At 39.1% G+C, this 11,635-nt stretch overlaps 1 protein-coding gene across 1 annotated transcript; it reads right to left on the bottom strand.

The window, feature by feature from the left end:
• Positions 1-1,372: 1,372 nt before the first annotated feature.
• Positions 1,373-11,118, bottom strand: LOC111865082. Its single transcript, XM_023852810.2, has 4 exons — positions 11,011-11,118; positions 5,778-5,936; positions 3,609-3,770; positions 1,373-1,965 (listed from the first exon to the last, which is right to left on the bottom strand). Exons 1-4 carry the CDS (start codon positions 11,098-11,100, stop codon positions 1,819-1,821), a joined length of 558 nt encoding a protein of 185 aa, XP_023708578.1. The 5' UTR covers positions 11,101-11,118; the 3' UTR covers positions 1,373-1,818.
• Positions 11,119-11,635: the final 517 nt, after the last annotated feature.

Here is an 11,635-nt window from a genome sequence, read left to right as displayed (position 1 = left end):
GGAAATAGTACATTCCTTGTAAATCATCATTGAACTTCTACCAGACTGTACAGCATCACATCCAAGAAGTCACTTGTGGGAGAACATCAAATTAAAAATGTTTTTAATATTTTCAAGTGTTTCTGTAGAAGTGTGAGATTTGAAGGATGTGCCACCACATAGTACAATGCAAACACATGTACACTGAAGATGGAGCCAGCAGGTTCCTCTGAAACATCAGTAACAGACCACCAAGCTGTGTGTGTGTGTGTGTGTGTGTGTGTGTGTATGTGTGTGGTCAAATCCCCAAAAATGTAAGCTTCATGGTCACCCATGTGATTACCTCAGGTCTCAAAAGAGGCTGAAAGATTTGTCATGTCTTGACACTGAACAGTTCTGAAGAACTGACATGATTCTAGAGGTTACAGTTTGCCAACTGACCATCTCTGTGGAACTGAGTTCTTGACGAGCTAACACTAGTTCAGGTTCTCAAGAAATATGTACCACTTTACGGAACCTGAAACTTCATTATTGTCATCACAAGAGCATGTCGCTGGTCCCTGTTCCCCCCTCCCATCCTATTTCTTTAAGAACCATTTTAATATCATCCTTTCCATCTGCACTCAGTCTTCCTATTGGTGTCTTTTGCTCAGGTTTTCCTGTGAAACTCTATGCACGTATCTCCCACATGTGCTACATGCCTCACCCATCTCATCATCTTTGTTTGGTCATTTTAATAGTATATGACAGAGGAGTAAAGATTACGAAGTCTGACCAGCCTCCAGTTATTCATGCCTCTTCAGTCCAAATACACATATTCTCCTCAGCACCCTGTTCTCAAGGACCCTCAATGTGAGAGACCAAGTTTCATACCGATACAAAACTACATACAAGATTATAATTTTCTATATTTTAATCCTTAAGCTTCGGACAGAACATGGGAGAGCAGAAGATTTCAAACTGAATGGTAGTGAGTATTCCCTGTTAAGTGATGATTATTGTTTGAATGTAGATGTCCATATGCTTCATTTATGTGGCTTTATGTGTTGTAAAAAAAAAACGTGAAGCTCTCCCTGTAACAGGCCGTGAAGGCTCAAGGGTTGTGAGACGTTAAGGGTCCCAAATTACCTTGACAATCGGCTCAGAGATGGCGGTAAGGTTGCGCTTCACTCCCCAGGAAAATCATTTAATTAATTCCTGATACTCATTTCTGTTAGAGGCTGAGTAAACCCCAGGGCGGAGTGCGGCCGGAAGGATTAGGTCAATTGAAAAAAAATCCAATGACCTCATTGGGACTTGAACCTGCGACCTTCCTGCTTGTAGCATAGTACCTTAACCACTACACTACCGCATACAGCGGCTTTATGGATTGAAGGAACTGAAATTAAATAAATAATGCTGGGTGATATGTGTATTCATAGTTGTGCACAATACACATTAGTTACACTGCATAATGCATTTATAATAGGATCAGTCATTGTGCTCCAAGTGCATGGGTGCCACCAGGATTTTTCTTGGGCAACGAGAGAAAGGCTTACAAACTTTTACTTAAGCCATTTAAGACTGTTTTTACTGGTCACTTTATATTGTTGAAGATGGAAGGATATATATTTAAACCACATAATTTTTATTATTAATATTTAATATGTTTCTGTCCTTTCTTTAGCTTTTACATTAATCCAGGGAGGCAAGTGCCTAGTTTATTGAGCTCCTGTTGACACTCATGCCTTTATTCTTGTCTCCTTCAAACAGCATTGCAAAACAGATTCAGGCTGTGAAGTACATTTCACAAAGGAAGAAAGACACTAATGAGTATCTGCAACACAGTGTACCAACCCACTACTCTATTCTAATGTATATTGACATCTTTAATAAGACAGTTTTGTTAATTTTAACCGTAACATCAGCACGCCACTCTGGGATTGATTTTGGCATTGGCGGAAAGTCATTTTCATCAATCCAACCGTTAATAACGTGATAGACGCCCTGAAAGTCAATAGGTACATGTCATTATCTTTTACTGGCTGGGAATAGGGGATTTAAATTCCCTGGTACTACAGGGTTGCCAGCCAGACACATGACACTTAGCTGGCTGGAATTTCTACACACTCCAATGTTTCGTGAGAGACTGATTCATGTTACAATGCTGTGTCCCATACTATACAAGGTGTCCCGGGAAGAAAAGTCAGTATTCTTGGAGGTGATAGTTTCGGTCATTCTAAGCAAAAATGTGTTTATGTATGTGTCCTATTATGAACAGTTTCTGAGACAGAGCTGTTTCACTGTACAGACGAGCAGCACACCATGTCCTCACATGAGTTGCAAAGTTCATTGATGTTGATGGTGGAATTTTCGGAAATGTATTGTGTTAGGTAAACTGTACCAACTTTGTAACATGAAGAATAAATACCTGTATTAGAAACAGTACGTAATATCTCTTTCTTGTCAATGGTTTTTGGAATTGTATAGTGAAATAGCTTTATCTCGGAAACCGTTCAGAATAGGGCACATGTACATATACACTTGTTTGCTTAGAATGGCCGATACTGTGGCCTCTCAGAATATTGACCTTTCCTCCTGGACACCCTGTATGGCATCAAATGATAGGATGATCAATGAACAGTTAACTGGGATGGGTTTGGAAGGAAGCAGTCATGAACTGACCAAGGTATCAAGATACTGTTCTGCCATTTACTGGGAGTAACTGACAAAAATAACAGAAAGCCTCAGTTTGGATAGTGTCCTGGTTCAGACTGCAAGAAGGAACCTCCTGGATTCAAGTGTAGAATGTTAACAACTACACCAAACTTCCCCCCCCCCCGCCCCCAACATAATACAGTGAAACCATGAATTTGGTTTCATTAATCATAGCATAAGGAAATTGTTGATACATTAATGCCATTGGAAAGTAGTGTCAGAGGTTTAACAAAGTTATTAAAACTGGTGAAATTAGACATAGAGGCTTAAAGGTAAAGGTAAAGCTATCCCTGTAATAGGCCGTGGAGGCCCACAGGGTTATGAGACGTTGAGGCTCCCACATTTTCTAGATAGTCGGCTCACAGATAGCAGTGAGATTGTCAGCCTTATGTGCCAACTGCGCTTTACCCTCAGGAAGATTCCTGGTACTCATTTCTGTTAGAGACTGAGCCAAATGTATATGAATTTTTTAAGGTTTTCACCAGAGGCTCTTTCAAACCCGAAGGTGACCTGAGGTAGCAGTAGCTTAAATAGTGAAGCACCACTGGTCCCTCTGCTGGGCCACATGAATCCAGATTAACCATTGCATCCTATTTCTTAATATTAATTTAATATTTTATCTCATCTGTCCTTTGACTTTCCACTCTTTGTCTTTCAAGTCTTGCTGTCAGGGTTTTGTATGCACTTTTGTTCTGTCCCATTCTTGGTACATGAATGTATAAGGGGTGGACCTTCTTCACCCTTGCACTGTGACCACAGTGATCTATTGTGGCTGTTGATCTAGTCAGAACTAATGAATGGCATGTACTTGTAAATAGGTCTGTATTTGTGGCAACAAAATATAAATTAGAACCTTTGTACTTAAGGTTTATATTCTCATAGCTGATATAGGGATTAGGGATGCAGATCCATGTGGGATTACATTTACTTACCGCACGTATAGGGCAGGCTTTGGGAGCATTTCCAAACTTTGTAATTGTGCCAGCAAATTGAGGTTTCTGCTCAAGGAAATTGCAAAGTGACATTTTTGGAGTCTTGAAAGGTCCTGAAGTATAAGCATTGTTGTTTTCCTTCCTTAAAGCCTCAAATTCTACCTGAAAAAGAAATAAAATATTACATTTGTAAGATTGTTTTCAGTCACCCCATGTGTTGCTACAAGCTCTATCATCCTTTTATCTCTTGATTTAATGGCTGTAATGCACTATTTGGTAAGGGGCAGATTAAGAAATGGCTTTTCAGAACCAGGTACACTGCAGGAGAGCCTGGGGGAATGACCAGCACATATTAAAAGGAAATTATTGTGCTGTATATTCATGAAGTTGTTCCTGCATATATTGTTGGGAATGATGGTTATGGCATTTTAAGCCACTGGTAATACCTCGTTTAGAAAAACAAGGAGTCTGGAAGTACATAAGATGGTTTGGAAATATGGTAACATCACAACAGACATAATGGTCTTTAATGAAAAACATTCACTGTAACTTCAATTTAGAACTGAAATGAGTTTTGGGGTTTATTATATATTAGCATCATATTGGGTGTAGACTGTTCTATTCAGTTTTATCTACCTGTGGCTCTCTAGTTCTTCTGTTGGACCTTGGCTGCTTTTTCAGTTACTTAATCCTGTACAAAATTGCAAGGACACCTTGGACGGGGGATCAGTCTGTCACAAGGCCGCTGCCTGCACACAGTACAACGCGAAAACAGACTCCTGTGACTGTGTGTGTTATACTCACACACACACACAGTCACAGGAGCAAGACACAACACAAAGCACAATACACAGACGAAAGTAGGAAGAGTGCTCCGATAGAAGAGGATAGGTGTGACTCGCGTATTGAGATGCGATGTAGGGATAAAAAAATCCTGAACAGTTTTGATATTTTTAATATTTTTCAATATATATGATGAACATATATTTTAGTTATTTTAGTATGAAGACGGCAAGGCATGCAGTGAAGTAGTTTAACGTAAATTGAAAAGCACCTGAAGATGGCACCTTTATGCCGAAACATGTAGTGCAGGAGTGAAGAGTGAGGTGGATGAGTGTATGCACTGTAAGACGGCTGGAATAAATCATGGACAAAGGTAAAGTTGTTCGTGTGCTTGATTAATTAAGCACTGTACCTTGAAGACATGGGGGAGTGGAGGTATAGCCTCACCATTCTTGACCTCAGTACTAGATGGAGGTTAGTGGTTAGCTTCATGCTCTGACTGCTGTTCTACCAGGGAAAGACCCCAGTTCTCATTGGATGGGAGGCTGGGTGGGCTCCGAAGCCAACCTGGATGCTGTGGAGAAGAGAAAAGTCTCTTGCCTCTGCCGTGAATTGAACCCAGATCGTTCAGCTTGTCACTAAACTGACTCCCATAATAGTAGTTATGGCACTCCAAAAATAATTGCTCTGGAGATAAGTAGATGGTGCCTACAACTATATTCTAAAGGGTTCTGACGATGGCGTATAATACTCAGAATTACTGGGTGTTTGGACTTTGTGCATTGTCCGGTATTCTAGAAACTAGAAAACACATCGTTTCAGAAACTGGGTCTGTTTCTGACCTCAGGTTTAGGGGGAGACACCTCTGTTGGTTCTCTAGAAAGAGCTAACCTCAATTGATTGAGAACCCTTTACAATATAATAGATCTCATTGTACTCACAGGATGTGTCTTCAGTAAAGTTGCCTACTCAAGGTACAACAGACCCTCACAGATATTTGAGACAGGTAGTACTTATTAATTTTAATGCATTGTATCTCTCATATTCATGCAGTGTTCTTTTTCATGCTGGGCAGGAGGAGGGAAATGGGGACAGATTCTGTTTTCAAGTCAAATTTTCCTAATGTTGCCAAGCATTTTGATGGTGACAGAGCTGGTAGTCTGTGTGCTGTTGCACAAAGCAAAAGCAGTTACATGAGAGTTCTCCACTTTCAAGTCTGAAAAATTAACATATGACTCAAGATCAAGGTATTGTTTCTCCCAATTTAATCTAAAATTTGGTAAGTGCAAATATCTAAAGTCTGTTAGATTCAAATAGGCCTCCACACATAGTGTTCAAAAACACCTTTAGTTTCTTGAGAGGGAAGACAATGAAGCCATCACTTACTGTTGTTTGTGGTGGTAAGTCTTTGAGTATATGTAGTGTCCCATTGAGGATCGCCAATGAACTATTGTATTTTCCAACCTCCACCTTGGAGTCCTTGCCTATGTATTTGGAGGAAAATTTTCTTATCTCAGCATCTAGATACTGCAGTTTATAGTCTCGCTGAAAGAGAAACAACCATAATAAAAGTTTGAGTTCTTTATTTGTTTATGCTCTGACTTAACATCCTAAAGACCAATTTCAAAGTTAGTATGAGTAAAGAAGAGAAACAAAGGACAAAAATAAAGTGGTTATTATTTAGATAATAATAGTATTCCATTAACAAATTAGAATTATGATTGTGAGGTTAGAAAAGAAAAATATATGTTTATGCTGAATAGAGATAATATTTTAATGTGTAAGAAAGTAGTGTGGATATTATAAAATGTGATTGAAAGAAATAATTTTTGTTTTAAATATATCAACATCCCCATAGACATCAGCAGTAGCTGAAGCATGTCAACAGAATAATGGTTCTTAGTTGAAGAGCAAACATTAAACATAGAAAAATCCTTGAGATACAAGTATGAACTTGAACATTACAGTTTACAAATAATAATAAATTGATTCTTTATTTCTTTATATGCTCATTCAACTAACAAAACTAGCTCCATGGAGCTGGGGCCTGCAGTTGCTCCTTTAAAGATTTAACTTCATCAAATGATCCTACATTCAGAGAAAACCACAAAACGAAGCATGCTTTGGCTCTTGCCCCTTGCTCTATCTCCTATAGGGACACAGAGCTTCTTGCTCCTGTCACAGGATGCTGGGGTTTCCTTAAGAGGTCGAGTAGAAAGCAACTGATAACAGAAGGATTCCCTTTCTCCTCCTTAACAGTAATCATCATCAGCCAAGTTTTCACAAAGTTTACGTTCTACTGGATAGGTGCTGGGAAACAAATTTTGAAAGAGAAATGTACTGACTGAAAAAAACTTAATGACATTGGTGCTGTATTAGAAGCAAACGGGAAGAAGTTGTTAGGTCTTTTGGCTCTTCAGTGTGGATTTGCAATATGTACAGCTTGAATGGGCCTGCTTTTTCACGAGACAAGTTCCGAACATTATATGAGATCAATTCTATCATCCTTCTTCAATCAACTGACTGACGATGTACAATTTTGTGGACAATTCATGTAAGGTATGGTTCCCATAATATTAAAAAAAAAGGGATATTTCCATTTTTTCCCATAAAAACGGGACAGTTTGTAACAAATGTGGGACATGATAAAAATTAATAAAACACCAATAATACATTAACACTGAGAAATTTAAACATACAAAGATAAGCTCAAAATTGTTAATTTAGAAACACAGCACTTAAAAATATTCATACAAAAATGAAATGTAGGACTTACTCTGCAAAAATCTTCACAGATTCACCTGAATATTTATCACATTTCCAAAATTGTTCCAGAAACACTTTTTCTTTTGATGTTTGGGAATAGAACTCTGAACAAGAGAAAACTTTAAAGTGGGTATTCGCAATTGTTAAGGCTTTCACTGTTTTTATTTTCAGTCTCTTTTCTTCATCTGTCCATAATGCATTTATTATTCAGAAAATATGCTCAGTCACTGCATTAGATCCTGGCAGTGCCAAACAAATACTAATTAGATATTTAATATTCACAGCATTTATGTCCTTCTAAAGTGAGCCAACAATTCACACCACTTTTCGGTAACATGGTCATTTTTTTTATTCCACACTTCCAATTTCCTTTCACAATATTTTTGTACACATGAAAACTCATCAAACAAATCATCTTCATGCAGTAATAAACCAGGTACCACAGTCTTCATGAAATGCAGTTAACTTGTACACTCTTCCAGCTCACCTTTCCCTTCAGATTGGTCCAATCCATAGGTATAAGAAATGGCTATCACCGTTTCTGAACATATTCAGTGCAGATATCATAGAAGTCCTCTGCATAGTTACTAAATTTTACAATACTTATATGTCCTTTTTCTAGTTCTTGCAGCCGATCTCTCACAGAAGTTGTAAGAATTATGTCTTCCTACAGTTTGACTTGTCTAACAGTTACATCGGTGAGTATTGCGCTGCATTCTGTTTGTAATATGTAAATTTATTGTTGAGAAGTTTCCTCACTATAGTGGTTGTGCAGTCCATGAATTTCAAGCTATGGTTATGCACTGCAGTATGATATGAAAAGGTTGCTTCCTGTGCTGCTAGATATAACTGCTTTTCCATTTTACTAATATTCTTCATGTGTAAGTAGTTGAACGTGGTACCATAATTGGTTGAGGCACTGTGTTACAAGCAGGAAAGCTGCAGATTCAAGGTGGATTTTTTCAATTTACCTAATGCTTCCAGCTGCACTGTGGCCCTGGGGTCTACTCAGCCTCTAACAGAAATGAGTATCAGGAATCTTCCTTGGGTTAAAGGGCGGCCGGAGCTTAAGGCTGGCAACCTTAACGCCATCTGTGAGCCTATTGTATAGAGAAAATGTGGGAGCCTCGACGTCTCACAACCCTGTGGGCCTTCACGGTCTGTTATAAAGGCAGCTTTACCCTTCTTACTTTTTTACCTGAGTAGTTACCTATGCTGTTGCTGGAAGCTCTGTTTTCGAGCAGCCAGTTTTTTTTTTTTTTCGCGTGATTGGCGATGTCCGACCAACCACTACGTGCAATGCAAAATTTCGCGTTGCATAACGTGCATTCAGCATTCTCATTTACAGCTTTAATAAATGGATATTCACTCATAATACCGTCATTAATTCTGCACTTGCGTTTTGCCATCACTATACGGATTTAACCGATAAATCCTCGCAGGCTGTCACAACGGAACGTAACGGTCGACAAAGAATGCAGAGAATTATGCAGACGGAACTTTCGTTATGGGAGCAATTAAACATACTTCTGACATAAAGGCAAAGATACATATTGCCAAAAGAAAAACTACTAATTTATGAAATTGTGTTTTTGAATTAGCCACCAGGAGTGTTATCATGGTTATAGAAATGCCAATTGCAGAGAATAGCATCCGTTACCGATAGAAATTTATGTTACAGAAGAGCACTTAAAGGTTAAAAGTGGAATATTTGAAAAAATAACCCGAGGCATCGGGACATTATATGGGCAAACGGCTCCAAGGGGAACCCGAATTTAAGGTAATGCAAAAGCGCAAACTGCAAAAAAATTCTATCGATGCATTAGATGAAGTCTTCCGCGAACGAGATATAAGTCCAGGACTGTGACCACTGCGATCACCATTATTAAATCCTTATGTTTCTATAGACATTATCTCATAGTATGAGGCATGATTAGAATCAGAGTCTAGTCATTTCGAGACTCTTCTGTAAAATAATATCAGTTGAACTATAGCGGAAAAGCGGGCCTTGAATTATCGGCTACCACGGCTGGTGTGACCGATAAGAGTGCCGTGTTACTACGGCCACCAGTCTAAGGATAATCTGACCTCGCTGTGCCTGTTGCGACTGCTGTAACACCAAATTTATCAACTCCTGACCATAAAACATCATTTTATATTTTTCTAGCAACGCTATGTGTTGCGGTAGATGACTTCGCCTCACGTAGTATCGATAGCGCATGTGCAGGTGTCTCCTGCGGGTCCTGAATCAAAAGCATCGAATTTGCTTTGTCATATTTTTGCTGTTCCACCTCGCTGCTAAGCTTTGTAACCCGGTCTGTCATACTGATGGCCCATTTAAGCGGATTGTGTTTCAAGCTGCACTCCGATGGAACAATCATCAGTATTAGGGGATATTGCCTCCTTCTGTCTATTATTAATGAGGGTATGAATCCTCGTGTCATGCAGCAATCACAAATTTATAAGAGTTCTAACCAGTTTATGTACACAGACAGTACAGCTGAGTACGGTACTTAGACTCGCTAATTTGCAAGAAGCTGCAACGAAATCGCAAATGGCACTCACAAGAACGGATACATTTCTGTTTCCCACAAAGTAGACAGGAATTCTGAATCGCCGTGGTCTAGCCAATGGCAGTTTGNTACATGATACAAACTCCGTCTTCAGTGCAAACCATATATTGTAGGTCTTTCGTTTTGCTCTCCTTTACACACTACATGTTTCGGCCACAAACGGCCATCATCAGGTGTATTACTCACGTATCTGTCACACTGCACTTAGTTTAACATTTAAAATTAAAACACAGGTCTTCCTGATTGTTCCTTTCGTCGTTATTACCAAAATCTACTTCGTTGATGTCCTTGTTATTTACACACGTCAATTTTGATTTTTCTGAATTAGCACTTATAAAATCTTCGGTTCTAATTTTAAAATCTTTTCAATTTTCCTCTAAATTTAAAATTTAAAAATGTCAGGGTTACTCGCCCTATGTCTATAGTGCTGCAGCGGCTACTTCTTGTTTCTAGTACTGTACCGGTGTTATTCTGTCTAGTCTCTCTGTGTGCGTGCCGCTGCTTGTCTTTACTGCGTATAATAACGACGAAAGGAACAATCAGGAAGACCTGTGTTTTTAAATTTTAAATGTTAAACTAAGTGCAGTGTGACAGATGCGTGAGTAATACACCTGATGATGGCCGTTTGTGGCCGAAACATGTAGTGTGTAAAGGAGAGCAAAACGAAAGACCTACAATATATGGTTTGCACTGAAGACGGAGTTTGTATCATGTATCGTATGGAGTGCAACAGGATGCTTAAATATAATAATACGAATATATGTGTAAATGTAAAAATAATTTTAGAACATCTTTAATGCATTAACAGCTGTACATTTTAACATTGAGGTGCTGAATAACTTCCGTCTTTATTGTAATTGTAAATGTAATTAATTTTCTCTACGCGGACAGAATTGGTGAACAGTTGACATAACTGTAAAGTGCTTCCTCACGCCCCTGGCACCTTCTACATCTACATTTACATTTACATTTATTTTCACTTCATGGCTCCGTTCCATCTGTGATGGAAACGTGTAAATATTTTTATGCAGTTAAATTGGTCTTACTCGATGGTGGTGTTGTTTTGCTTAATGTCAAACAAGTGGACCGACCAGAATGCCTTCTGTTAAATCATTTACACCTGTGTTCTAGTGCAGAGATCTGGAATTTCAGGCTGTTCCATAAAATGTTCTTGAATGGCTTGAACATGTTCATAATCAAATCCCTCTGGCCGCTTGCTGCGTCCATGTTACTGAGACTAATCGGAAAACACTGCTCAATACTTGCAAACAGGTACTTACTGGCACGCCGGATAGTATATCTATATCAAATCCTGCTACTGGCTGGGGCCTGACAGCGGCCCCAAAAAGCAGACACAATGTCACCAACATGACACAACATGTGGTTCCTAAATCCAGACACCGCCGTTTATATGTGTAAGGCAACAGCTGTAGCCCATTGTCTGTGATCATGAGATGGCCGATATCAAACACCACCATTGAACGCGATTCGCCTTGCTGCGTCTAAACAGTTGAAGACGTCATGCACTTCCTGATGGGTCATAACTGGGTGTATTCCAAACTCGGAAAAATACCGAGTTCTTCTGGAAGTTGGGGTTTGAAGTAAAGTACATTGTCATGTGAAATCGTTATGCTGTGTCATGTTGAATCCTAGGGTGGAATGTATTGTTGGCTTCGCTTCTAAGGTAATGAACAGTTCGTGTTGCCATATTTTCAATTCTCAGGATATTGAAATAATTATTTTAATGTATGATTTAAACTTTTAAATATTTAAAATCCGTGGCTTGAGTCCGCAGCGAACTATACCGACCGAGCGACCGTTGCTTGTCGGAGAAGTTAGTGCCAACCGTCTCTGTGGTCTAGTGTTCAGAGTTCCTGGCTACAGATCCATAGGTTCTGGGTTCGA

Source organism: Cryptotermes secundus, unplaced genomic scaffold (assembly GCF_002891405.2).
Source record: "Cryptotermes secundus unplaced genomic scaffold, Csec_1.0 scaffold4316, whole genome shotgun sequence".
In the NCBI taxonomy this organism is placed as follows: domain Eukaryota; kingdom Metazoa; phylum Arthropoda; class Insecta; order Blattodea; family Kalotermitidae; genus Cryptotermes; species Cryptotermes secundus.
Note: the sequence above shows the minus strand (reverse complement) of the source record. Positions and strands in the feature narration are given on the sequence as shown.

What these genes read in the sequence shown, in the direction of transcription:
- LOC111865082 (XM_023852810.2), bottom strand. Translation starts at nt 11,100, where the DNA reads ATGTTGGTGACATTGTGTCTGCTTTTTGGGGCCGCTGTCAGGCCCCAG. An exon ending in ATATACTATCCGGCGTGCCA is followed by an intron (nt 5,937 to 11,010) that starts GTAAGTACCTGT and finishes TTTCTCTTTCAG; the next exon opens with CGAGACTATAAACTGCAGTA. An exon ending in ACTTACCACCACAAACAACA is followed by an intron (nt 3,771 to 5,777) that starts GTAAGTGATGGC and finishes TTTCTTTTTCAG; the next exon opens with GTAGAATTTGAGGCTTTAAG.